A 27,850-nucleotide genomic window follows, 5' to 3' on the forward strand; every position below is an offset into this window, starting at 1 on the left:
AGTTAGTAAAAGGTGACAAAAAAATATCTGTGAATTAAATGGGGAGGATTATTTGACAAAACTATAAACTTTATATTTCTCCTAATTTTATATGTATTATATATTTAAAATTATTTCACAGATTAAAAAAAAATATATGTCTGTGTGTGTATTTATATATATGTGTAAGTATATGTATTTAAATAAATGGTCCGCAATAAATCTGCAAAGGTCCTTCCAGAATTTCTTGGTGTGAGAACAATGCCCCAAAATACGTACAACAGTTTCAGAATATTCATGACAGATAGAGCAGCTTGTGTTTATGTGTTTTCAAAAATATATATTTCTGCATGTAGTGGTGCAAATATTATTTATTTATCTGTTTTATATGTATTATTATTATTATTATTATTATTATTAATAGTAGCAGTAGTAGTAGCAGGTCAGGTTAAATGCATGCAATTAACTTAAAACAAAGATAGTTATAGCATTATATTATTTATTTTGTTAAATTATTATTTTAATGATTATTATAGACCTTCCAACATACAATGTCTGCAGGACCACATAGTGAACGTTATAGTACTCATACAAATGAAGCGTTTGAAGAATAAAACGAACAGCTAACAGAAAAGGACAATAAAAGCAGAAATTAAGCAAAAATTAAGCGTTATAAAATTTATTTTGAAAGCGTGTTACGTCATGACGGCGGTGCGTCAGCGCAGGCTCCGCCCTCCTCGAGGGACGCGCACATTCCTATTGTCCAAGATGGCGGCGTAGGTGCAGACCCTCCGCGGCTGACATGTTTTTAAACGTTTTTTCGTCTTTATTTCGACATTTATGCAAAAATTCAGCGTCCGGAGTGATAGCGTGTCTTTACCGAAACCGTCGCCGGCCACGTTGTCTTTGCTAACACCCGCGGAATTCGCTCCCGAGGCCGGATTCCCGCTGCAGGCACCGAAAAGTTTGAGCCCCATCCTCCGGTGAAGATGAAGAGGCAGGCCGGGAGAGACGCCAGCCCGTCCAGGGCCGCCGCCAAGCGGATCCGGGAACGGGAGCGAGAGAGCGCGCGGAGAGAGGAGCTGCCGCCGCCGCCGCTGGCTCTGCTGCTGGCGGACAGCCGGGGCTACCACCGCCGGAGCCGGAGCAGGGAGCGGGAGAAGCCGCGGCTCCGGGAGGACCGGACGGCCGCGCTGGAGCTCCACCACCGGCACGAGCTCAGCCTGCTCGGCCGCCCGCCGCTCCGGACCACCGCGGTGGAGCTGCCCGCCGCCCGGCCGGGCACCCTGGAGTACAAAACCCTGCTCATCAGCAACCTGGGCTCGCAGGTGTCGGACGAGGACGTGGAGGACGCGCTGTTTCACGAGTTCAAAAAGTTCGGGGACGTGAGCGTGAAGCTGTCGCACACGCCGGAGCTGGGCCGGATCGCCTACGTCAACTTTCGGCACCCGGAGGACGCCAAAGAGGCCCGGCACGCCAAAGCCTCCAGGTTAGTTTTGGGGGACCGGCAGCTTAAGATCGAGCCCATGTACGTGAGGAGGCGGAGCGTGACGCCGCCGGACGCCGGGTATTTACCTCTGCACGCGCCGTACCCGTACAGACAGCGGTCCCTGTCACCGCCGGGTCCGGGTGTGAGCAACATCAGGGACATCAGAGCCAGACACTACGCCCTGGAGACCCTGGGGCTCGGCAGGGAGCGGGAGCGGCTGCTGGATTATTACGGCATGTTGGACGAGCGGGGGCGGCCTTACGGCTTCCCCCCGATGCCCGTGGTGGAGGATCTGAAACCGGAGGACGACCAGCGGGCCACCAGCAACCTGTTCATCGGGAATTTGGACGGTAATGTGACAGAGGCGGAGCTAAGGAGGGGCTTCGACAAGTACGGCATCATTGAGGATGTTGTGATTAAGCGCCCGGCTCGCGGACAGGGCGGGGCGTACGCTTTTGTGAAGTTTCAGAACCTGGACATGGCCCACCGAGCCAAGGTGGCCATGCAGGGGCGACTCATGGGCGGAAACCCCATAAAGATCGGGTATGGTAAAGCGAACCCCACCACACGGCTCTGGGTGGGTGGTCTCGGGCCCGGGAACTCCCTGGCCGCCCTCGCTCGGGAGTTTGACCGTTTTGGAAGTATTAGGAACATCGACTATGTGAAGGGGGACAGTTTTGCTTACATTCAGTATGAGAGTTTGGACGCCGCGCAGGCCGCCTGCACCCAGATGAGGGGCTTTCCTCTGGGCGGCCCGGAGCGCCGCCTGAGGGTGGACTTTGCTAAAGTGGAGGAGAGCCCCTCACGGCCGTTTCCTCCTGGTTACCAGCCTCCTGTCGCAGTCCCCTCCCACTATGACCTCCTCGGGGAGGCCTACAGCCGCCATCGCAGCCTGGAGCGGGAGCTGAGGGGAGTCAGGGACCGCTCGTCGCCTCCCTCCCACAGCGTCCTCACCCCGAGGGAGAGAGAGAGGGCCCTGCTGGAGAGAGACTACCCCAGCAGCCCCACCCGCAGCCTGGAGAGGAGGATGGGGGGAGTGGAGGCATTTGGGAGGAGTGGGAGAGCGGCGAGGAGCCGCAGCAGGAGCAGGGAGCGGTGGCTGAAGGAGAGGGAGGAGAGGAGGAGCAGAAGGAGGAGCAGGAGCGTGTCCACCGACAGGCTGACGGACGAGAGGGAGCGAGAGAGGGAGAAGGAGAGGGGGAGGTCGAGGGTTCGAGGTGTGGGAGGCGCCGTCTCTCCTGACGCGAGCCCGGACCGAGCCCGGGTCCGAGCTCCAGACTCCACCACCGAGCCGAGAGACCACTCCCCCGAGAACACTGGTGGGGGGCGGCACTCCTCCGCCACCAATGAAGAAGATCCGCCGTTCGGGCGCCACCACAGCAAGAGGTCCGGCGAGCATCTCAACAACCACCACCACCGAAACAGCGAGGTCATCGCCGCCGTCTCTCCTGCCGCCAACACGGACACCTCCTCCTCCCCCAGCACGCTGTCGGAGTTCGCCCAGGCGTCGCTGTCCAAAACGTGGCACGGCTTCTTCGCCCTGAAGAACAGCAGCTTCCCCACGGACCTGTACATGCTGGAGGGCGGCGCCGCGTTCTTCAACACCGTGATGAAGGACACCCTGAAGCTGCAGAGCCAGAACCAGCCCAGCCAGCTCAAGATCGCCCAGAGGCTCCGCATGGACCAGACCCGACTCGACGAGGTGTCGCGGCGCATTAAGCTCGGGCGGCCTGATGGGTTCGCCATCCTTTTGGCTCTCCAGGGCCCCATCGACCGCCAGGCCCCGGCACCCGAGCCGGGGCTGCAGGCGCGCTTGCTCCGCCACCTGGTGACCTATCTGCGGAACAAGGAGGCGGCCGGAGTGGTGAGCCTCCCCGCCGCCAAAGAGGGCGGCCCCGGGGCGATGCTGTACGCCTTCCCCCCCGGAGTGTTCTCACAACAGTACCTGCAGGCCGCCAAGAGGACTGTGGGTAATCTGGACGAGGAGCACATGGTTATTGTGATTGTCAATGACACTAATTGATTTTAACACTGAAGATGTACAGACACGAAAGGCACGCACACACACACACACACACACACACACACACACACACACGGAGCGAGCCGACAGGAAGCTCGCTCAACTACAAATACTTCCATGTTGTTTTCAGAACGATGCGTTTTATTGTTTTATTCAGTATCTTTAAATGAAACACGGCGACGCACACTACATGTCTCTCTTTTAGGGATGTCCCCATCAGGTTTTTACGCCCCCGATCTCAGTCTGGGTTATTTTATACTGAATATCAGCTGATCCCGGAACAATACTTGTATTTACCTGGTTAATAAAGCTGCACACTTGAAGTACTTTAAAGTAATTAAATCAATCCTGTGTTTATGTTTGACGCTTAAAAAGCTCTGAAACACAATATAAGAAAAAATGTCTGCATCCAAACAGTTCCTTCAGGTTCTTTTATATTTTATTTTTACAAAAACAACAGATTAAACAAGCTAAAAACATTTTTTGGCTGTAATAATTCCACATAATAACTCTTAGAAATTGCTCTCAAGTCCACTTAGTGCAGCTTTTGATTTTTCAACAAAATAACAAAGGGAACAAACTAAAAATGTGTTTTCAGAAATTGCTCTCAGATCCACATAATGCAGCACCATCAAGTATCGAACACTATAAATGAGAAATATAATCACAATTCAACTTTAAACTCGCATTATAGCTGAACTTTAACATTCCCAGTCAAGTAGAAATCCGCCACAGTTCCTCTTATTTCGGCATCATAGTAACACTAGTTGACTAAAAATGAACAACAAAAACTTCAGTTTGACTCGACGTGGAGCAGCAGCTTCAGTTTAACATCATAAAAAAAATCATTTTCTACCACTGAAGTCGCAGCACTACAAGAAAACCTCAGTATCTGGTGCGTGTGCTGAAAATAACCGATCCCGATCAATAAAAATGTCTTGATCTGGCCGATTATCAATCCTTCACACCTGATCGGGACATCCTGTCTCTTTTACTCGTCCTCATTTATTTCTTTATGTCTCCCTCTGATGATCCACTGATTGTCACATTTACAGGCAGTTAACTTTGGCTTATTTAACACTGACTGTATTTTACAATGTTTTTGTGTCTAAATCACTAATGGGAACATTATTTTGAAATTGGTCCAGTGCTGAGCAGGAAAGCTGCAGACGGCAGCCACCAAAAAAGCTGCAATGTAACCCCTCCGGGTAATAATGCACCATCAATTAATTCTGCTAAAAGTGCTCGTTTTTGTCACTGACAGGCTCGGGTCGATCTTCTGTGTCTGACAACGTTATTGAAAGGATTTCTGCTTTCTTCTAAGAGTAAGATCATTTTGTTTTACCTGAAATGGCCCCAAAAATCGCCATCACCGAACCCACCTGACTCCTTTTAATCAACCTGGATCACATTCAGACACCTTTCACAAGCTTTTAAACCTTCGAGCCCCTAAAAGCAAACTGGTTTGATTTCTTTCAAAAATTGAGAGAAAAGGAAATCAAGCAATGTAGCAAGAAATGTGCAAGAAAGTACTAAAATTAGAATTTAAAAAAAATTAAAATGCCAGAGAAAATTATCCAGAGAACTATATTTATAATTATTATCATTATTATATATTTGAAATTATTTTAACAGAGTTACTATTTCAGGCTATTTCCTAGTGGTTTTTTTTAACTTTCTTGTATTTTTTAAAATTTCTTATTAATTTCTGGGTAAATTCTTCTCAATTTGTTCATTGCCTTCTTCCCATAATTTTGAATGAAATCAAGGCAAAGTTAAACATTAATTTTAGTATGTATATTTCCAGTATTTTCACATCTGACTGGATGATTTATAGGTTTGTTTCCACCAAACCAGAATCGGTGAATGTCGAAACAGTGGAAAGACCAACAAAGGCGACTTTTGTTGGTTTTATTTTGTGTCTGTCGACTTTGAATGAAGTTTGTTTTGACATTGTTTAAATTCCCGTCTGATGTGAAAATATGCTGGAAACAATTATATTTTTTAATGGAGTCTGGTGGGTTTGGCTTTGTGGGTTTTCGGGGCTGTTTCTGTTAAACAAAAATGATTCACTGAGATAGACTTTTTTCTTTAAGATGTTTTTTGTTAAACCAGAAACGGCCGAAAATCACATCGCCAAACCCACCAGACTCCATTTCAGTAAAACTTCATTTTAATGTGTATAGTTCCAGCATGTTTTCACATTTAACTGGGTGAATTATTATTATTTCAACCAAACCAGACTCGGTGATTGTTCGAACAGTGAAAAGACAAACCAAGACGGTTTCTGTGAGTTTCATTTAGCTCCCGTCAACTTTACATCAAATGTGTTTTCTGATGATAAAATGATGAATTCTGATGTTTATTTAAATGGAGTTCGGTGGGTTTGGTGATGATGATTTCAGGGCTGTTTCTTCTTAAACAAAAAGCATTTTTGAGATTTCCTTTTGAGCTGAAAAATTTGGTTGTTCAGCAAGAAACTCACCATCATCAAACCCACCAGACTCCATTTAATTAAACACTAATTTTAGCGTGTAAAGATTCATTACATTTTCACATCTAAGTGGGTGAATGAAGATTTATTTCAGAAATGATAAAATTACTGGTTATTTAAATGGAGTCTGGTGGGTTTGGTGATGGAGATTTCGGGGCTGTCTCTGGTTAAACAAAAAAAGGATCACGCTCTGACAAACGGCTTATCTCTGGAAAGATTAGGGGTCGACTGATTTTCAGGGGCGATACGGATACAGATTATTAGTACTTAATGAGACCTATAACAGATGTATATACAGTAATAATAAAAATATTTCTGTTGAAATTTGAATATAACTAACTCCAACACAAAACTTTGTTTAAATGCCTTTAGAAAATGTTTAATCACTTTATTTGCACTTTTAACAATCATATACAGGAAGTTCCCTGCAACTTTTGTTTTTGATAAAGTTCAGTGAAAGTTTAAATTTAAAAAAAATTAAGCTCCTCCCTTGCTGACAATTTCGGTGCTCGTATGGCAAACCGCCTTTCCCGGTGTTGGCTCAGTGAAACACGCACACTGTTTCATTAATTAAAGTTATCAGTGATCATTAAAATAAAACACTGATACAGATAATCCGCAAAATGCCAAATATCCGCTCTGATAATTATCTGATAATCTGTCGACCCCTTGAGAAGATCCTTCCCTTAATGTTGCCAGACACTTAAAATCTGAGCCTGTTGGTGACAAAAACAAGCACTTTTATTGGATGTAAATCAGGCGTAGGAATACCAGTGGCCGATACGATACGATATTATCACGATACTTAACTCATGATATGATATTATAGCCATTTTTAATATTTTGTGAGTATTGCCATACTTTACATTGCGATTCAGAACCTTTTTCCAGCTGCATGTTACAAACACAAAGGAAAACTTGATCAAAATCTTCTAATCTAATAAGAAAAGCATCTCAGTATTTACACACCGCTCGGTTTTTATCTGCAAAGCCCTCGTTTTTCCCAACGCTGTATGGCAGTCTCTACACATAACGTGATGGGTTCGTCGTATTTCCACAGTATTTTACCTTCATGCAAACCCCATGAGTCATGTCCATCTCTTTGTCCCTTCCTTGTTATAAAATCCAAAATAAATCCTCACATTGGATTTAAACGGCGACAGTCCATCAGTATTTCTCCTGTGCTGCCATATTTGACGTATTAACTCTCTCCCGCACAGTGACCTCACCAGCAAACTGCTCAACAGCACCATCACGTGGATTTAAAAAGCAATACATTTTATTTCTCCAGCACTAAAGGCTTTATTTCATGATTGCAGTTAATACTAGGGCTGCAACTAACGATTCTGCTGATATTCGATTAATTGGTCAATTATTTTTTTGATGAATTGGAATAAAAAATAGAAATAATAACAAGGAAAGCATTTCTTTTCTCCCATCGCTTTGTTCAAAAAGAGATTATCATTGACAACAGTGCCAAAAGTGCATAAACAGGCGGTTGCTTGAACATCTCTGCGCTGTCAGATTAACATAGATTTATGAATAATAAATAACTACGAAATCAAATATGAAACAATTCAAAAACTCAAGGTTGACAGCTTTTACAACTCATAATTACGTTTCGTTACTTTAAAACTGAACGTAGGTGGTTTTTGGTCGAGACTTCCCTGCCGCTGAGCTCTCCTCATCCTCACTTTCACTTTTCGTTTTGGATGCTGCATCATAACCGTCGCGCTCGCGTGCCGTGCCGTGCCGTGTCACTTTTGCATATTTTGCAGTTAACAAACTTCCTTGTTTTGCGCCAAACTTTTGAAGTTTTCGTACGAAACGTTTTCTCTGCCTCCGCCTTTCCTCTTCAAAACACCGCTTCTCCACCTCCGCTCCCGTCTGCACGTGACGTAAACCGTCCCGCCACGCAGTGACGTAATACACGCGATTATTACGATCATTTTATTTGTTGTCAACACATTTAATTATGGATAATAATCGATTTTATCGATATTTTGTTGCAGCCCTAATTAATTCAATAAAAAATGATACTTGGCGGCCATGAAACGATATAATATTGCCACGCAAAATATGTACTGATGCATATCTGTGTTTTCCCACCACCCGTAATGTAAAACAACTGCAGTATGTTTTGTAGCTGCGGCTGCAGCACTTTCAATCAATACTGGACTAATTTCAAGAACTGTTCGTCCTATTAATCACTCCAGCACAAAAATATGGGAAGATAGGGCCCGTGTTGAAAGTCCGAACGTTTAAGGACGATTTGACATCACAGGCTGCGGGGAATTAAATGTTAAAACGGTGTGTAGTTAAAAACACTTAAAGCAGAGAGGATGCTGATGTGTGGACGCGCTGCACACACATCTGCACTGTTTGCTTTTATACTCTAAGCTGTAAGATACAACACTAAATCCGAGGGGTTTGTTTCTATGCTCGTTTACTTTATTTCTTCTCCTTTTATCCGAATTTACCAAGTTGTTCTGTATATCCAATATATGTGGGACTGGGAGGTTTTATACAAAGTGATTGTACTGTAAACTGAAAGTGACGCCGGCTGAGTCTGGCTGCTCCAGTGTCTCCACCGGCTCGTCCTCGCAGGTTGAGACTGTCCTGATGTGTTTTTCTTCTCGCTGAAAGCACCAGCCGCCACAGCCGGTAGAGACGAACTTCCTGACCCGTCCCTGTGACTGTATATTTTACACATAGCTAGTGTTTTATCAATTGAACCATTCCAGCTCTGTTTTGGTTTTGAAAGTTGTGAGCGTGTCAGTTTGGTCTGTTGTTGCATGCAGGAAAAAAAACAAAAAAAAAACAAAGTTATATCTTGTCTGTCTTTCAGTAACCTGTTGATATGTTTCAGTTTGCTGGTGTTCAGCTGTCATACTGGTGCGAGGTCTGTTCATATTACTGGTTTTATATTATATACCGACTTTTATTCAATACTGATAAATGAGTCCATCCATCTCTTTTCCATCCGTGCTCCTTTTTCTTTTCACCTGGCATAACTTTAGCTTTAATTATGTCTTCATGTTGACTCTTAATGCAAATATTTTTAGTAGGAAAAACTGAAATTGATTTGAGTTTTAAGCAATTGCACCAAATTTTAATTGTGAATTTTTGAAAGTGGGGTTGTATGAAGTATTTTTCCATATCCAGTGGCATAACAAAGTCCCGTCTGTATGCCTCCTTTCCATTTTTTCACAGAACTGAACAACAGCAGAGTTGCGTCTCTCCAGTGTGGGATTTTAGACGGCATCGCAGATTCAGAAAGTCTCGACAAGCGTGACGTTTTACGCCTGAGAGAGCAGCACGTGAGCATCGCAGAACCCGCTGTTAACAAGTCAGAGCAGTCACTGCCTGCGTGAGCAGCGCTGCTCAGGTGCGTCTCAGCTGCGGCACATGTAGAGAAACGGTGGCTCGACAGTGAAACTGTTTTTTTGATGATTATTTTAACTCTATACCATATTTTCCTGCTTCCATTTCAAAATAAAAATCATTTAATAACATCTCTGTTGACAGAATCCCATCAGTTGCTGACACAAGACATGTAGGAGCTGCACAACTTCATAAATGAGCGGAATTTGTGCTCTTAAATGTGGAAATACAGAACTAGCAGCAGTCAGCGATGCAGCAGCATCACAGCTATAACGCTGCGCTGCGAGTGTTAAATACGCTGCTGTTTGCCGAGGATGCTGTCTCGCTCTGCTCACACATGCAGTGTGTTCCAGGTGAAGCTGTGCAGCTCCTGCATTGTCAACAACACAGTCCTGCAAATATTTCACAATAAATGCCTTTTGTCGACAACTGACGGGATTCTGTCAAAAGAGACGTTATCAGAGGACTTTTATTATGAAATAAAACATATGTTTGTATTTCCTCATCTCTGTGGCAGAAAAAGACATGGAAACTGTAAAAAAAAAAAGGTGGTATAGAGTCAATATAATTATCAAAACACCATTTTCACTGTCTATTTCTGCTGACAACCAGAAAAATGGGCAAGCCACCGATTCTCTAAATGTGCTGCGGCTGAGACGCAGCTGACACGCAGCTCACACACAGCTGACACGAGCTCACACGCAGCTCACACACAGCTGACACAAGCTCACACACAGCTGACACGAGCTCACATGCAGCTCACACACAGCTGACACGAGCTCACACACAGTGAAGCGCTGCTCAGCTGCGTGTCAGCTGCATCTCCGCTTCACTGTGGCTGCTCTAACTTGTTAACATGTTAGAGCAGCCATTTTCCCAATTTTCAGATATTTTTGGACAGTCTCCTGTGGTGGGTCGCACACATAACATGTCTCAAAATATATTATTGTGGTTTTCTTGTATTATCTTATACAGTAAGAATACAGCGGTTACACATTTAATACAGACACATACACTTGCACCATCATACATCAGGATACAAATTACTTAACAATATACTTAAAAAAAGAACCCCCCCCCCCCCCCCCCCAAAAAAAACTCCTCCACTGTTAAATAAAGGACTAACAAAAAAATAGATATATAGACCGAAAAGATGTAGGTAGAAGCTGAATCTTATTTTATTTACTTTTACTTAGAATATTCACTTTTATTAATTAATTTACCTACTTCACTTAGAACATTTGTTTATATTAGTGTATTTACTTACTTTTACTTAAAATATTTGCTTATATTTGTTTATTTACTTACTTTTACTCAGAATATTTGCTTATATTAGCTTATTTACTTACTTTTACTTAAAAATACTACTCACTTTTATTAGATTATTTTACCAACTCTACTTAGCATATTTGCTTATATTAGCATATTTTACTGACTTTTACTTAAAATATTCGCTTATATTGCCATATTTTACTTATATATATTATAAGATTATATTTGCTTGTATTAGCTTATTTTATGTACTTTTACTTAGAAAATTCACCTATATTAGCTTAGTTTATTTACTTAGAATATTTGCCAAAGTAACTCATTTACAACTAAGTTTTGAAAAAAAAAACCTGAACAAACAACAGAGGAACAAAAAAGAAAAATAATAACAAGATTCTGAAAAATTTCATTTAAAATAATAATCATTTCCTAGTTTTATATTTGTGTACCACCATATTTTTATAATTTTTTTTTTTTTTTTTTTTGCAGAGTGAACTATGCAGTTTTAATTCGTTACCACGGTCACTCCACAAGGTAATCCCTCTGATGGATACATTACATACTTATATAAAGGTAAAAGGCCTAAAATATAGTGTACATTTAAACTTATGTTGATTATTTTAGGTGGTAAAAATGCATTTTGCTGCTGCTCCCGTCTGTGTCGGACTGTGGCCTGATTCTCCAAACTGGGAGCGCGAACCACCAATTACTGCAGATCAAGACCTCGCACAAACCCGCTTAAAAATATCTAAATTATCTCTTTAAGGCGCCCTGAGAAGCTCTAAAATTATCTCTAGAAAATACAAGCAACACACGTGTGATAATTTCAGTCAGACTCTAACAAAATCTTTTCCAACAGCTTCAGAGAGATTTCTTTATGTCTTCAGCAGTAATCTTTTGGATGTATTTAATGAACCCAATTAACTTCAATTTTCAGTGACTTTTTGTGCCAAGATCATTTTTCAGTAAAGAAACAAAAATTTTACTTTTTGCTGTTAAATTCTTGTCCAAGGCGCTCATGAAAAACACATTTTTAATCTCAAGGAGTTCTTCTTGTAAATTAAAGTTCAAATAAATAAAATGCATGTGCAAATTGCAAAAAAAAAAAGCAAAAGGTGACAAGAAAATAAGAGAATAAAGAGTCTAAGAGAAAGAGATAAAAGAAAATTATTTTAAAAAATGGAGACAATGTCCAGAGAGATATATTTATAAGTATTCTAACTCTATATTTGTCATAGTGTCACTGAATTTCCTTTTGGATTTTTAACATTTTTTCAGGTTATTTCCTTGTAGTTGTTGGTTTTTTATTATCTTCGTTTGTTTGTTTGTTTGTTTGTTTGTTTGAGCCAGGTGATTTTCTAGTAACGTTTTGCTAATTTCTCGGTATTTTAGGTTCATTTCTTGTCTAAAGTTGTTCTTTGCCTTCTTCGTGTTTTCCAGGTTTCTTAAAGGAAATCAAGCGAACTTGCTCAGGTTCTCAAAGGGTTAATCATCCCACGACCCCTCAGAGTTATCTGCAGCTTCAAAGGTAAAACACCGCTCATTTCCTTATCAGTTATCAGAAATTAAACCAGTTTACTCGGGTTTAAAAATGTAAATGCTTGTGTTAAGCACAAAGAAATCTACTTCTGTAGATCCAGGATTCAAAGGGTTAATAAGAGAAGCAAAAACATGTGGGAAACAGCTTTACCGGAGTCTACCGGCAGGTGGAGACAGGTGAGGACAGGTGAGGACAGGTGAGGTCTGCATCCTGTGTCAAACAGTGAGACAGCGGACAGAGACCGTGAGGTGAAGCGTGAAGCTCGTCGGTCAGAAGTTTCACACAATTTAACCATCAATCCACCATCAGCGAACCACAAAGAGTTAAAAACACCGTTTCAACGGCCGGAGAGTTTGCGCGCGGCTAACGATGTCATCTCCGGTGTTTTGTTTGAGACGAGATGGACTTCTGTCTCTGCGCGGGGACATTCAAGACAACATGGACACTTCATCTGCAGAGACAGACGGTGGACTTTGACAGCAAATAACGTGAGTCGAAGAGCCTGTTTGTGTGTGTGTGTGTGTGTGTATGTGCGTAAACAGCAGGAGCCCTGTTAGGGACTGTTCGTTATTTATCAGAGGCGGCTGCAGCGCAGCGTGACTTCGTGTTTTTTATTATTAATTTTGAAGCTACTTTTTTGTTTTTTTCGTTGAGTTGCTCTGAGTGACTTGGGGAAAAATGTTTGACCCTCCCTCCGCCATAAATTAGTTATAAGATTTTAAAACTTTGATGTTTGAAAGCTGAAAGTTCAGAATGGAGCTGAAAAAACAACAACAACAGAAACGTTTTTGACTCTTGTTGTGCACGCTGGTTAGTTCATGCAAACAGTTTCCTTTTGGGAACGTCTTACATGAGAGGAAGTGATTTTGATTAAGTTTCAAGATTTTGAGCGCAGATTTGTTTTTTTTCTTGAGAAAGTGTTCAATGACTGTCAGAGATGTTTGATTTTATTTATTTCACACATATTAAAAACAATAATGTTATACATTTGAAGAGATGGAGACATGCAGGGACCCAAAATCCAATAACAGTTCCTGTTGTTTTGGCTGAGATACATGGTGTCAATTTGACATTTTTATTTTAGAAATATTCCTTTAAAGAACTGAAGAAAAAAATGCCCCAGATTTTTCAGTTTTCTATAGAAATCACAAAAACAATTTAAAGGAAAAAAAAACCAAATTAAATTATAGAATAAGGAAAAAAACGGGGTGCAAGGAGCAACTAATTGGCTTCTGAATTATAATAATTACAAATATAGTCTCTGGACATTTCTCTCCATTTTTTAAAAATGCAATAAGCACTTTGGGAAGATCAATCCAAAAATTAGTAAGAAATTAGGAAAAAAGTACATGAAAATGACCTGAAAGTTAGTTTAACAAACAATCAAAAAAGGAAAGTAAAAAAATAAAAAACAAAGAAAAGGAAATGCCCTGAAACAAAATCCTAAAATGATAATAATTCTGTGAAATAATTTTCTAATTATAATTAGATATTTAAAATCATTTCACAGATTTTTGAAAATCATTTTTAAGCAGTCCTTTCAGGTCATTTCCTATTTTAATTATTTTTTAACGATTTTGTTTTTTCGGAATGGAGTCAATATAATCATCGAAACATGATTTTCGCTGGCTATTTCTGCTGCTGCGGTGTGTTAATGTTTTTGTTTTTGTTTAAGCTTGTGTCATAAGCGCTTTCCGGCTAGCTGACAGACGATCTGAACACGTCAAACGTCTCTACCTCCTCCGTGATTCTCGAGATGCTGCCATCAAGTTCATAAAAGTTTTTATGTTTCTCTCTTCTCAGTTGCCGTGTTTCCGTGAGGCGTATTTTATATTCGCAATTTCAATTTGAAAAATCTGAGGGTTGAAGGGAAACCCGGCCTCTGAGGACCGCTGTGTCTGACTCTTTAATCAATCGACCGCTTGCATTTTCAGTTTTACTTCACTGTGTGTAAACTCTGATTAACTAAAGACACACAGACCTTCAGAGGTAAAATCTTCTGCTCGTACGCCGTGTAAATGTAAGGAAACATCCTCTCAGTGAAAGTGTGTGTGAAGGTGTGTATGTGTGTGTTAGTATCAGGATCAGAGAACGACAGTTTTCCTCTGTCCCAGTCCAGATTCACTCTGATCCTCTGAAACTTTTTCTTTATATCGAGAACAGAGGACGAAGCTGGTGGAGACTCTGCTGAGTATCTACCTCCATTGAACCAGATTATCCATAATCCAGACTGTATGAATCCCTTCCTGTGGACAGACTCTGCTAACACACCCAGTTTCCAGTGTTTACTGTGTCTAACCTGGACCTCCCAGCTGTGAGTCCCTGAGTTAAAGCCCTCAGAGCCGAGGACAGCCCAATATTTATCAAATCTCTCTGGATTATCAGGAAGCTGCTGCTGTCTCCGTCCTCGTCTCACGCTGGTCAGATCTTCAGACAGGATGAGTTCTGGATCAGCAGTGTTTGGGTCCAGGATCAGAGGACTGTAGGAGACCATGTCCTTCATCTTGTTCCAGATGTTGAAGGTGAGGTTGCCCAGGTGTTTGGCCTCGTCTATCAGAGCTCCTGAGAGCAGCTGTGGATCCTCCAGCAGGGGGCGCTGCTGGACTCTGTCCACCGCAGCCTTGTATCTCTGCAGGAAGGAGACGTCTTCGGCTCTCAGCTCGTCCTCTGCGTCTCTGACCGTGTCTGAAAGAGCTGCTATCTCTCTGCTCAGAGCCTCCAGCTCCTCCTTCATCCTCTGACTCTTCTGCTCCTCTTCCTCCCTCAGTGCAGCCATCCTGGCCTCCTCTTCCTCCTCCAGAAACTGGTGAAGCTTCTTAAACTGCTCCTTAATCTGCGTCTCTGTGCGTCGGGCCTGGACCTTCATGTGAGCTGCTGTTTGTTCAGACTTCACTTTAACTCGTTTAAAAACCTTTAACTTCTCCTTTAAGGGCTCCAGAGTCTCCTGAAGTTTCTTCTTGTGTTGTCGTGCAGCTTCATCGACGGGTCTGAATCTGTGGTCGCTGTGTTTTTCTGAATCTCTGCAGACGACACACACCGGCTGCTGATGGTCCAGACAGAAGAGTTTGAGTTTCTCAGAGTGCAGACTGCAGAGAGCCTCTGAAGCTCTCTGATCTCTCTCCTGTAAAACGGACTCACACAGGCTCTTTAACGCCATGCTTAAAGGAGGTTCCCTGGAAGATCTTCTCTTACAAACTGGACACTCCTGAGTTTGTTTCTGTGTCCACCAGCTCTTCAGACAGTCTTTACAGAAGCTGTGGCCACATGACAGAACAACAGGATCCTGAAAGACGTCCTGACAGACCGGACAGCAGAGATCCTCCTCTGATCTGGAAGCCATTTAGTCTCTGAGTGAAGCTGAAAACACAGCGGACAAAAAGTATCAACCTTCTGGTTTTCAGTCTGTGTCTCTCTTCAGTGAGAAAGAATAAACTGTTTCCGGCTTCGTGTCATGGTCTTACTGAGAGGCGTGTTTCCTTCCAAAGTTCAAAAGATAGCCGAGCCATATCTGTCGAACGTACTGACTAACAGAGTCATTGCATTGTATCTGTATAGTATTCAGCTGTGGCAGTTCTTTTATCTGTGGAGTGTTGCAGGAGTTTGGATTCGAGCGGCTGGATCGGGTGTTTGGAGAGTCTGACAGACTTGGTAAACCCACATGAAGGCCGAAAGTGAACTGTCTGGGGGTCTCCAGTCACACATGTACTACAATACATGTGGGTACTATTATTTAGTACTGTAAATTAACAACAAAATGATCGATTTTGTATCAGTATAGTAGCCTTCTTGTTTTTTATTCAGCTCCAGAAGTTACAAGTTGCCAGTGAAAATGGCAGAGTGACATTTTTAGTGACGAAGGAGGTGTGTTGTCATGCTGATTTATCATTCTTAATGTCTAGATAACCGTCAGTATGCCTGGTTGGAGGCTCTGGTTGTGTGCAGATTAGAGCGCACAGACTAAAATATTTTAAACAAAACCTCAGTCCATCTGTTGTTAATAAGACACTTAACCTCACCTCAAAGCTTTGACTTTATATTAAAGTTTCATGTGATCTTAATGATTTTTCTTTGGATTATATACCACATATGAACATTTAAACTGATCAAACTGAACCAACAAATACTGTAAAATTCAGAAAAGAAACAAATGAAAATCATGTATTTGTATAGTTTGTAAAGTTCTCTGAAAAATTATAGTTCTGTGGCTTATAATGTTTTTTTACCCTTTTTTTTCTGGCTGACTCTTGAGCTGCTGTAGTACTCCGTTTTACTTTTCATTTTTCAGTAGTTTTCCCACATTTTTTAATAGATTTCACATTAACAGTCACTATTCAGATACACACTTTTTTTTTACATGATATAATTTTAATGCCCTGTTTTCTGTGAGGATGCCCAAATGCAAACTGTGTTCCTCTTCTCCCAAATGTATGATGTGTAAACGTCTCTGTGTGGATCTCATTGAGACAAATATGACGGCATTATCAGAGACACGAATAATATAATGACACTGAAGAACAAACTGCATTTAATGTGAATCACTTCTGATCAACACTGTCACATAAAAAGTCTGACTGGGTTTACATCTCCAAGAGCATGTCCCTGCTCTTAACCGTGCACGGTCACTGTGAGCTTTCGTCCGTCTTATTCTCATGGACGCGATATTTCAAAAAGGCCTTGAGGCAATTTCCTCAAATTTGGCACAAACTTCCACTCGGACCTACCAATGAACTGGCTAGAGTTTGGTGGTCAAAGGTCAAAGTCAGTGTGACCTTGTCTATCTCATTCTTGTGCAGTGGATATCTCAGGAACACTCTGAGGGAATTTCTTGCAGCAGAAGTGAAGAACTCTGTGCTTCATTTACGATTTACCACCTTTAGGCTAAGTGACCCTTCAGATCTGTAGTTTTCCCACACGGACCTTCAGTGGTAATATCTTCAGTTTATCTCCAGAGCTAATGTACGGAAACATCCTCTCAGTGAAAGTGTGTGTGAAGGTGTGTATATGTGTGTTAGTATCCGGATCAGAGAACGACAGTTTTCCTTTGTTCCAGTCCAGATTCACTCGGATCCTCTGGATCTTTTTCTCCACTCTCAGATCAGTGGATGAATCCGGAGGTGACCATGCTGAATATTTACCTTCATAGAGCCGTATTCCCCATAATTCAGACCGTATGTGTCCCTTCCCCTGTTCGGACCCTGCTAACACACCAAAACCCCAGGCTGTACTGTCTCCAACCTCGACGTCCCAGCTGTGAGTCCCAGAGTTAAAGCCCTCAGAGCTCCGCATAGACCAGTGGTTATCAAACCGCTCTGGATTATCAGGAAGCTGCTGTACCTCATCTCCTGCCCTCATGCTGGTCAGGTCTTCAGACAGGACGAGATGTGGGTTAGCAGTGTTTGGGTCCAGAATCAGAGGACTGTAGGAGACCATGTCCTTCATCTTGTTCCAGATGTTGAAGGTGAGGTTGCCCAGGTGTTTGGCCTCGTCTATCAGAGCTCCTGAGAGCAGCTGTGGATCCTCCAGCAGGGGGCGCTGCTGGACTCTGTCCACCGCAGCCTTGTATCTCTGCAGGAAGGAGACGTCTTCGGCTCTCAGCTCGTCCTCTGCGTCTCTGACCGTGTCTGAAAGAGCTGCTATCTCTCTGCTCAGAGCCTCCAGCTCCTCCTTCATCCTCTGACTCTTCTGCTCCTCTTCCTCCCTCAGTGCAGCCATCCTGGCCTCCTCTTCCTCCTCCAGAAACTGGTGAAGCTTCTTAAACTGCTCCTTAATCTGCGTCTCTGTGCGTCGGGCCTGGACCTTCATGTGAGCTGCTGTTTGTTCAGACTTCACTTTAACTCGTTTAAAAACCTTTAACTTCTCCTTTAAGGGCTCCAGAGTCTCCTGAAGTTTCTTCTTGTGTTGTCGTGCAGCTTCATCGACGGGTCTGAATCTGTGGTCGCTGTGTTTTTCTGAATCTCTGCAGACGACACACACCGGCTGCTGATGGTCCAGACAGAAGAGTTTGAGTTTCTCAGAGTGCAGACTGCAGAGAGCCTCTGAAGCTCTCTGATCTCTCTCCTGTAAGAAGGACTCACACAGCTGCTTTAACACCAGGTTACAAGGTGGTTCAAACAAAGATCGTCTCTTACAAACTGGACACTCCTGTGCTGGTTTCTGTGTCCACCAGCTCTTCAGACAGTCTTTACAGAAGCTGTGGCTACATGACAGAAGAACAGGATCTCTGAAGACGTCCTGACAGACCGGACAGCAGAGATCCTCCTCTGATCTGGAAGCCATTTAGTCTCTGAGTGAAGCTGAAATCACAGCAGACAGCACGTTAAAACAGGTCAGCTTCCGTCCCTGCTGCAGGGCGTGGTCTCATTCGCTTTCACTTTGAGTTTCTGAGTGTTTTACAGTTGGCTGCAGGCCAAAGTACTTCAGTAATGCAGTAATTTGGTACTCCAGCTTTTAACTGGAGTACTGAAGTCACAGCTTCATAATGAGGGTGAATCTTACCGTCTGTCAGTCGGTCGGTGCGTCTCCTCTCACTGAGAACTGAGCAGGAAACCCGTTTCCTCGATTGATCAGATGAAGTCACCTCAGAGGTGGAGCTTTGTCGTCCCGCTGATGAGCTTTATTATCTTAAAGGGAACAGATGATAAATATGATGAATATGATCCGTCGTGCTTCCAGATCACGTCTTTATGCCAACAACCTTCAGGGAAAATGCACGAAGAAAACACGCAGAGCAAATTCAGTTATTCACTTCCATCATTTTTTTGTTTTAAAAATGAACATGACAATAACGGCACCACAGCTGTCACCTGATCGTCCACATATCATAGAAATATTATTTATTTCACACATTTCATACAACACACCCATTCAGAGTGCTTTACGGAGCAATAAAATATAAAAACATCATAAAAGATACAGATTTACAATAAAAGAGTGAAGACATAAGATATAAATGATTTAAAAATTGTAGGCATCAGGGATTATAAAGGGTAATATCATATATGTACAACTATGAAATATTTAATATTTACATATTAGTATACGAAATTAGTACTTCCTCCTACTCCAATTTAGACATGGAATCAGATTTGTATATAACGCTTGTTAACTATATACAGTATATATACATATATACACTCTATTGACAGGGTTCAATTCTTGAATGTTTTAAACAAACATTTTGCCCAGATCTTACAAACTGCACCTTCAAAAATGTCAAGTGAAATGACCTGGTTTTCTCTGAGCGGTCGCAACTTCAGTAAATGAAGTTGGTCTTCATCATTACGATGAACTTATGAGTTTTCTTAACATGTTTTAGAAAGTACAAATACAATTGTCTCGTTTGCAACCAGCAGGATTCGCAGTAAACCTGGTTTACTGAAGTTACTAAAACTTTGACGGACTGATTTAATTAAACTTGTCATTTTAACAAGTTTGCGAAATTAATGTTAAGTTAATGTTGCTGAAATTGAGCTCAAAGGGCTAAACTTTAAAAATTCAGCTTTAGGATTCAAGTTTCAGCATTTTCTTTTTTTTTTTTTTTTCAGAAAAAATCCAAGACATGACCTGGGAAAAGTTCTGGATTTTGGGTGAGTTGGCGTGAAATAACCTTTCTGTTGTTTGATGTGGTTTTGGGTTAGAAAAGTCCGACGCATGCTGCGCAGCTCCGGCTAAAACCTTCCAAAATTCAGTCTGAGTGGGTTCACATCTGCTCGAATGACCCATGATGCACCTGTGATGCTTCACACATCTGTAAACATTTTTCCGTCGAATACGTGCAGAGAGAGAAAACACGAGTGAAACAAGTCATAAAAAAACGGCTCTTGTATTAACACATGATGAGGCACAACCACGCTGCCTCCCGTAATGACTCTTTATATGAGACGTGATAAATGTTTGAGCTTTTCCAGGTTTCCCCGTGAATAAAAGTTACCCTCGCTGTAAATCTTTGAGAGGATTCTCAGAGTCATCGGTCCAAAAGAAAGCAGGGAGCGGTCATTACCTCAGTGTGAGGCCCGTCACGTGACCACAGAATCTTATCTCAGCCCTAATGCGGTGTGACGGTGTGGCGTTAATGACGATTATGCTCACAGGCTGTGATGAATAACGTTCATTTTTACCATCTCAGCCTAAGCGCTACTTTTCAGTTTTGACATATTTCTTCATGACAATGGTTTTCTCCGGCGGTGCAGTGATAGCTGATGGGCAGATTACAGAGGAGGAAGTGGGTGTACTGTCCGCCGGCGTCTAAACGTCCAGAAAAAGAGGTGTGTTATATCCCGATATACCTCCGTATACCCTCCAATAAAACACTAGTTTCCTCCTCCTGAGAGAACAGATCTGAGTTAACCATTTATCTTTTATCGACTCTTAAAGGCCGTCCCACCAAGTTTTTAAAAATCGATCCAACTCAAGTGGAGGTGGAGTCCACGCTACAACTATAACGACAACGAAAAGTGGCGAACGAAATCGTTCGGATCGCTCCTGGAGTGATTTCATAAACACACAGAATCAGGATCAGCTTTATTGGCCAGGTGTGCTTTCACAAGCAGGAATTAGACTCCAGTTAGCTTTGCTCTCAATGTACAAACTAAACAAATGTAAAAATAAAAGTGAAAAACAGATAAAAACAGAAAATTATAGTTTTAAATTGATACATGCACGAGCCCTGGTTAAACAGTTTTAGCTAATATATACAAGTTAAGTTAAAAGAGAGAATGCAAACGTGCATTAGTGAATATTCTGACACTGTGACCATCAGCAGGGAGGAAACTGGTTCTGTGTGCGCTTGTTTTGGCGTGCAGTGACCTGTAACGCCTACCAGACGGGAGGAGTTTGAACAGTTTGTGTCCGGGGTGTTTGGGATCTGCAGCGATGTTACCTCCATATATATGTACATATATGATGATAATGATGGCCAAAAACCTGGCATTTAAAGGGTTAAAATTCTATTAATGTATAATATTTTTTAAAGTTTGATTTTGAAGAGCTTTTTGTGCGCAGAGCGATGCGTGTGTTTTTGATATTAAAGCGGGCCCTAAAGGGTTAAATGGGACAGAGAGAAACTGTTGTTGGACCCTGGAAAGCCTGCGTGACACCTTAAAGCCACCTAAAAATGCACATCAGTCCGCACATGCCCAGTTCAGCTGTTAGCTCTGATGTTTGCGAATCGGACTGTTTTTAGGGCTCATTTGCATTTAAGTTGCAAATTTTGCAGCAAATATTTGCACATCACCCGAAGGAAAAACATGCACGAAGCACAGGAGCAGCGGCACGATGTATGCTTGGCAGAGCAGTTACGTGTGCATTTAACCCTTCATTGGTGCTTTAAGAATTACGTGGTTTCTTGTCTTAGTTTTGCAGGTTTAGTGGCTGCAAAAGCTGCGCAATCCTTTTGTGAATTTGTCCTGAACTTTTAAGAGTTTTGGGTTTCTAAGTAATAAACTGCTGTTCACCAGTCAGGCCACCAGAGTGCAGGGCACACTAACATGAGGAGCAGGCGTTGAGTTAAAGTGAAGCACTTCATGCTTCATTATCCTTTCAAATATTTAGCTTTGTGCCGTATAACATTTTAAAAATCATGTTTTAATTACTGAGATAATTGATGCTACATGTGCATTATTTTCATTATTTATTATGTTGTAAAATGACAAAATCTAAAACAATTATTATTATTAACAGCCACTAAAAGTTGTTTAACTTTCAGTCAACAAAAATAAGATTCACAGTTTGACTTCAAGAGACTGGAAGCTGTTTGTTATTCTGGCTGCGGTTCAGCGCGTCCGTCCAGGAAATGCTGATCATTTATCAGCAGCCGAGCTGATTCACGTCCACCAGCCTGTTCAGATAAACCAACCATTTTCTAATTCACAACAAAGAGAAAGTTATTCACACTGGGAATTGTTTTTGTCCTTTTAGTATCCATAAGGTGCCACAGTGCATAAAACAGCATCGAAATAGAGCTTGTTTTTTTTTAAAGTGCCAGTGGAGGATCCCCTAAAACCCCCGACAGAGGTCCTAGCGAAGACACTTACGTCCTAAAGTCCTAAAAATGTCCTAAAATCTTGAAATGTCCTAAAATCCTGGAACCATTCTGAATTGTCATAAAATCCTAGAAAACTCCTGAAATCCCACAATCATCCTAAAATCCTTTAAATGTCCTAAAGTCCTAGAAACATGTATGGGGCTCCTGTGACTGGCCCCTGGCCTGCTGTGTGGCCCCCAAAGCAAAGCAGGTTGAGTCTCTCTGATCTACATACTTTAGAACAAAGCTGCTGTTTTTGAGTCTTACTTTGAAGGTGTTTTTAAGTCTTATTTTGAAGGAGTTAGTCTGTGTTAGAGAGACAGACGCAGGTTTTTTCGGGGTCAGTCTCGTGGCCGCGGCGCCGTGCCGGCAGATGGCAGCTTAGAGGCGTAGCTGCGGGTTCAAGGGACCAAAAATCCAACCCGCCTCGATCGGGACCGCTCAGAGCCTCACCTGCTCTCTTCCTGCTGACATTTCTCACTTCCTGTCAGATCGTGTTATCTGTCCTCCCGCTTCTGTCCCTCAGGAACAGCCATAAAAAAACCCCATTTCGGATTCTGTTTTTCATTGTCTCTACACGGTTTCACTCTCCCGCTAATGACACACTTCACACCTGCTGAATTAATTATTCATCTCTCCGTTTATTTGTTCGTCTCCAGGATCTGTCCATCCGTCACACAGCTCGTCTCCTTCTCACTGTCTTTATTCGCCTTGTCCTATTATCCGTGTGTCCCCCGGGGATGCTTCGGTCTGACCTGAGGTCGGCGCTTTGAACACCAGCGTGTGTGTCTCACGCCTCCTCTGATTCTGAAGGACAACCAGTTCAGTGTTGTCACTGGTGAACGGGCCCGGTCCAGTCTGCTAACCATCGCTAACCAGCAGACTGTAGCTGCGTTTCCATCCCAGATTTGCGTAAAACTTTCGCGATATTTTCTAAATTTCGATAAAACACAAGTACGAGATGAGTGCGTTTCCACTGAGTGATGTTATGCAGCTCCTCCTCTCGCGATGACGTTCCAGTAACCATGGTGATGGAGGTCCAAAATATTAGCAGCTTTATTTCTATTGCAGCCGCTCATTGAAGTCGATCTAATATCGCAGTGATTTCAGAGTTAAGAAGATCTCGGTCTCTTCCTCCGTCCACACATGCCGAGCCACGTTTTGCAGAATGTCGTGACTTTACGTCAGTAGAAAAAATTATTAAAAATTGCCAATTTTTTTTTTTAAAGAAAAACAAATTGCCATTTTTTTTCTTTTCTCCCCTTAAAAATCAATTAGAAAAAGAGAAGAAAATCACAATTTTTTCTTTAAACATTGCCAAAAAAAGAAAAAAGAATTTACCAAAAGTTTTTAAATAAAAATCAAATTGCAAAAAAACAAAAAAAATTAAAATAAAAAAATCGTTCAATTTTTTCTGTTAAAATGAGATAAAACGGCTTCATCCAGCTGCTCCTGGTGAAGAACAAACTCTCTGACTGTAAATATTATTACCGTCTAGTGACTTCACTCAAGTACTGCAGTGTGAATTTGAGGTACTTTCACTTTACTTAAGTATATGTATTTTATGCTGCTATGTCAGCACACAGAGTGTTTGAGCTCCTCTGTTGCCAAGTTGTACTTTTTCTTCTTCTTTGGGTTTAACGGCATCCATAAAGTCGCATTACAGCCACCTGATGTTGCACATCCTATAAAAGCAAAAAACAGTGTTTCCATTGTAGCTTTGCGTTTATGGCATTTTCAAATCGCCTGAAATAACCACCTCATGCCAGCGTAAAAACTTTTTTCGATAAGCGTTTTTTCCAAAATTGCCGTGTTTCCATTTGGCATATTTTGTATTTGCAATTTCAATTTGAGGGTTAATGGAAAGCCGCCCAGAGATTCATCTTCTGAATGAATCCATGAATGTCTGCACGCAGCAGTTGTTGGAATATTCGTTTCGTTTTTATCCTTTAGCTGCTCTTCGTTCGTGTGTTGCTTTTTGCCCTCTGCTGCCCTTTAGGATGTGATGGATGATTCTGGTTTCCACGTGATATTTATAAGACTTTGAGTCTGTCTCTGTCTCCTCCGCTCTCTGTCTTTCTGTCTCTGACGTGGCATTTGTATACCAAAGCAAATGTCACATTTAAGTAATCTCCCCCCCGCTGGGTTTGTGTGTGCGTGCAGTCGTTGTGACCTTGGTACGGGAACATTTTCAAGATAAAGACTTTTTTTCCAGCAATCTCCTGCTGCAGCTGCATCCGCCGTAACCCTCGGCAGGAGGCCGGCGTCGATACTGTACACCTCCGCCGCTGCTGCACCTCGCAGCCGCAATCCCGCCCCATCATCCCTCTGCTGTCCTCACCCCCATCACTCCCCCTCCGCTTCCTTTACTGCAGCCACTACCCCTACCAATCGCACCCTCACCTCATGTCCTCCTGCTGCTGCTCCTCCTCCTCCTCCTCCTCTGTCACTCGTGATGGATAAGGTCTTGTGATTGCCTTGTCAGACCTCTGGAGCATCTGCCCCTCTGGGACTGTGGTGTTTTTGTGTATTGTGTGTGTATGTGTGTGTGTGTGTGTGTGTGTGTGTTGTCTCTGCCCCCCCCCTGAGTGTGTTTGTGTGTGTTTGTGTGTGTGTGTGTGTGTGTGTGTGTGCATGCGCGTGCGTGTGTGTTTGTGTGTGTGTCTGTGTGTGTGTGTGTGTGTGTGTGTGTTGTCTCTGCCCCCCCCAGAGTTGATTGGATTGGATTGCATTTACAGGCAGAAGGACCGGATGGATGAACAAAGCACCGTCAGTCAGGCCAAAGCCCTCCATACCAGCCCAGCTCACACATAAGCTGTGTGTGTGTGTGTGTGTGCGTGCGTGTGCGTGCGTTTGTGTGTGTGTGTGTGTGTGTGTGCGTGTGCGTGCGTTTGTGTGTGTGTGCGTGTGTGTTTGTGTGAGTGTGTGTGTGCGCGCGTTTGTGTGCGTGCGTTTGTTTGTGTGTGCGTGTGCGTGCGTTTGTGAGTGTGTGCGTGTGTGTTTGTGTGTGTGTGTGTGTGTGTGTGTGTGCATGCGCGTGCGTGTGTGTTTGTGTGTGTGTCTGTGTGTGTGTGTGTGCGTTTGTGTGCGTGTGTGTGTGCGTGCGTTTGTGTGTGTGTGCGTGTGTGTTTGTATGTGTGTGTGTGCGTGTGTGTGTGTTTGTGTGTGTGTGCGTTCGCGTGTGCGTGTGTGTGCATGCATGTGTGTAGTTACCGTGTCCTTTGTCTTTTTCACAATAATCCACATAAGCACTTTTTGCACACTGAGGACAAATCAACATGTTTCCTGGTAGTCGTCTACTTTTTTTTCAAAGCTGTACATTTTTTTCTAAACCAGATGCTCCTCTCTCGCCCATTTTCACCTCGAAGTCCTCAAATTACCTTTTCTTTTAGCGTAAAAACCTGACGACAAAAGCCACCTTTTGCATTTGCATGATTCGCCGCTGTACGGCATCAGCTGAGAACCTGACAGAATCAGTCGTGGTGTTATTATGCGCTGCCAGGCGGCTGGACGGGAGCACGAAGGCGTCCATAAGGCCAACTGGAGGGGCGAAAATCCTGGACTTTCATGGTGGAGTACAGTGTTCGCTCTCCGTCCGAATGTGATGTTTTTTTTCTACATCTTAGCATGTGCCTCAGTCCGTAGACATCTTTCGTAGACGCTGCGGTGACTCTGTTGGCCACACGTCAGAACGTCCGCCATATTGGATGTGGCTGCCCTGTAAACAAATACAAACAGACGTAACCTCGGTAAACGGGCTTTTCTGAGCAAAATTCACTAATGTTTACATTTAGCTGATTATGATTACTCGCTTTTATATTTCGATGATTTATGTTTAAGTACTAAAAAAGATAATCACTGAGACATAAAAATGAACAAAATCTGCAAATCACAATAAGACACCGCAGCTGGCAGTGAGTCTGCTTTCTTTTCCTCCATGACAGAAAATTATAAACCCTCATTTTATTGTATACGAGACATTTCATGGTAAAACAATAGTCAACTTGCAGTAGGTTACTATTATAAATATACACAATGTTATGTGCGTCAGTTGTCCATATTTTGTTTGATATCATATGAGGACTGTGTGTTTTTTTTGTAGTTATTAAACTTGTATTTAGTGAACACGTCCAAATATATTAATTTGTAGAAAATATTGAAAATAAATATAGAAAATATTGCTCATTTTTCATGATTTTGAAACCTGATTTTAAATGCTTGGAGTTTTTCTTATATAAATTTGACTTGGTGCTCAAACTCATAAGATATTTTTTTCTTTACTCAGACTTTAAATATTTCTGTCTTGTGCAAGTTCCATTAAGACTGTATTGCTGTTTTTTACCCACATATTTAATACCACATTTGTTGCATATAAGATCAGATAGGTACAATTAATTGCATTTGGACTATGGATGAGACACATTTTGTGATTTTTTTAGTTATATTGTTTGTGATCATGAAGCAGAGTAGAACTGATTCTTGGTGTTGTTGAGTTATGATTGAATCATTTCCTTCAGAGTTTTGATTCAGTGATTCAGCTTGTTGTTACATTTGTTCTGTGTTTTCTGTAGTTCGTGATCATTCATTTTCGGCGTGGCCTCATCGCGGAGCTGAAACCGAGCTGAAACTTGGCGGTCTGATCAGTGATCGGCAGCGTGAACTGCAGTCAGAGGAGCTGTTTGAGAGCACGTGTTTGAAGCAGCTGCTCATCACAGCGCCGGCGCTCTCACTCTGCGGTTAATTTCCATCAGTTTTAAGTGACGCCTTAAATTTCTCAGCAGTAATAGAGCTTCGTCCAGCTGCTCCCGGTGAGAACAAACTCTCCTACTGTAAATTTTACTGTCTGTCTACTTCACTCAAACACTGTAGTGTGAATTTGAGTTGCGCCGAGTGTTCGAGCTCCTCTGTCGGCAAAAACCACAACAAAAAGAGGATTGTGATTGAAATCTGATGGATTGTTTTAGGGAAATAAGAGTTAAGTTCTTCAGTGCAGCAGCTGGTAAAAGATTTCTGGCTGATGCCAACAAAAAACCTTAAATTTTAAGATTAGTTTATTGATCTTAATGACGATGCTTCATCTCGGGCGCTAAAGGAATCATCTACTCAGTGGAGCTGCTCAGAAGCCAAACATGTATTTAACCTTGATTTAAAAAAAAAAAGGTTTCGACCTTGTAAAGCATCTTTGAGCTCATTTAAAAGCGCCATATAAAATGTATTTATTGTTTCATTATTAGGTTTTATTGGCCTTGAGATGATTGTGTGTAACGATATGAATGTGGCAGCACAGCCAACACAGTTCAGTGATGTTTAAGAGGACGAATGACTCAATGTGAAATCTTTAATCTCTGCCAGACTTTGGTAAGGAATGAACTGCATAAACGAAAAAAAAATATATATTCTCTGGAATAAATAAATAAGATACTTTCAGGAACTTTTGTGGATGCAGATTTTATGAACTCTGTGTTAGTTCTTTTTTATGAATATTAATTGATAACTGCAGAAGTTGTGAATGTGTTTGTGCTAAATTTCCAAAAATTTCCGTCCGACCGTCCATCTCATTGTTGTGAACAGAATACTTCAAAAACGCTGTGAGGGAATTTCTTCAAATTTGGCACAAACATCCACTTGGACTTACAGATGAATTTATTAGA

The 27,850-nt window shown here is 42.3% G+C and overlaps 3 protein-coding genes and 1 long non-coding RNA gene across 4 annotated transcripts; 2 read left to right on the forward strand and 2 right to left on the reverse strand.

Annotated features, from left to right (window-relative positions):
- The first annotated feature begins 748 nt into the window (after positions 1-748).
- rbm15b (RNA binding motif protein 15B) lies at positions 749-5,071 on the forward strand. The gene has a single exon (XM_042510905.1). It carries the CDS (start codon positions 969-971, stop codon positions 3,489-3,491), a length of 2,523 nt encoding a protein of 840 aa, XP_042366839.1. The 5' UTR covers positions 749-968; the 3' UTR covers positions 3,492-5,071.
- Positions 5,072-11,994: 6,923 nt separating this feature from the next.
- On the forward strand, positions 11,995-27,630 carry LOC121961027. Its single transcript, XR_006107021.1, has 3 exons — positions 11,995-12,666; positions 19,723-19,764; positions 26,771-27,630. It is a non-coding gene; the product is annotated as an uncharacterized LOC121961027 (long non-coding RNA).
- Positions 13,780-15,518, reverse strand: LOC121961005 (nuclear factor 7, ovary-like). The gene has a single exon (XM_042510912.1). The coding sequence runs from the start codon at positions 15,516-15,518 to the stop codon at positions 14,115-14,117; it is 1,404 nt and encodes a 467-aa protein (XP_042366846.1). The 3' UTR covers positions 13,780-14,114.
- LOC121961013 (nuclear factor 7, brain-like) lies at positions 17,069-18,478 on the reverse strand. Its single transcript, XM_042510921.1, has one exon. The coding sequence runs from the start codon at positions 18,452-18,454 to the stop codon at positions 17,069-17,071; it is 1,386 nt and encodes a 461-aa protein (XP_042366855.1). The 5' UTR covers positions 18,455-18,478.
- Positions 27,631-27,850: the final 220 nt, after the last annotated feature.

This window comes from Plectropomus leopardus, chromosome 2, assembly GCF_008729295.1.
Source record: "Plectropomus leopardus isolate mb chromosome 2, YSFRI_Pleo_2.0, whole genome shotgun sequence".
NCBI lineage: Eukaryota > Metazoa > Chordata > Actinopteri > Perciformes > Serranidae > Plectropomus > Plectropomus leopardus.

What these genes read in the sequence shown, in the direction of transcription:
- rbm15b (XM_042510905.1), top strand. Translation starts at nt 969, where the DNA reads ATGAAGAGGCAGGCCGGGAGAGACGCCAGCCCGTCCAGGGCCGCCGCC.
- LOC121961005 (XM_042510912.1), bottom strand. Translation starts at nt 15,518, where the DNA reads ATGGCTTCCAGATCAGAGGAGGATCTCTGCTGTCCGGTCTGTCAGGAC.
- LOC121961013 (XM_042510921.1), bottom strand. Translation starts at nt 18,454, where the DNA reads ATGGCTTCCAGATCAGAGGAGGATCTCTGCTGTCCGGTCTGTCAGGAC.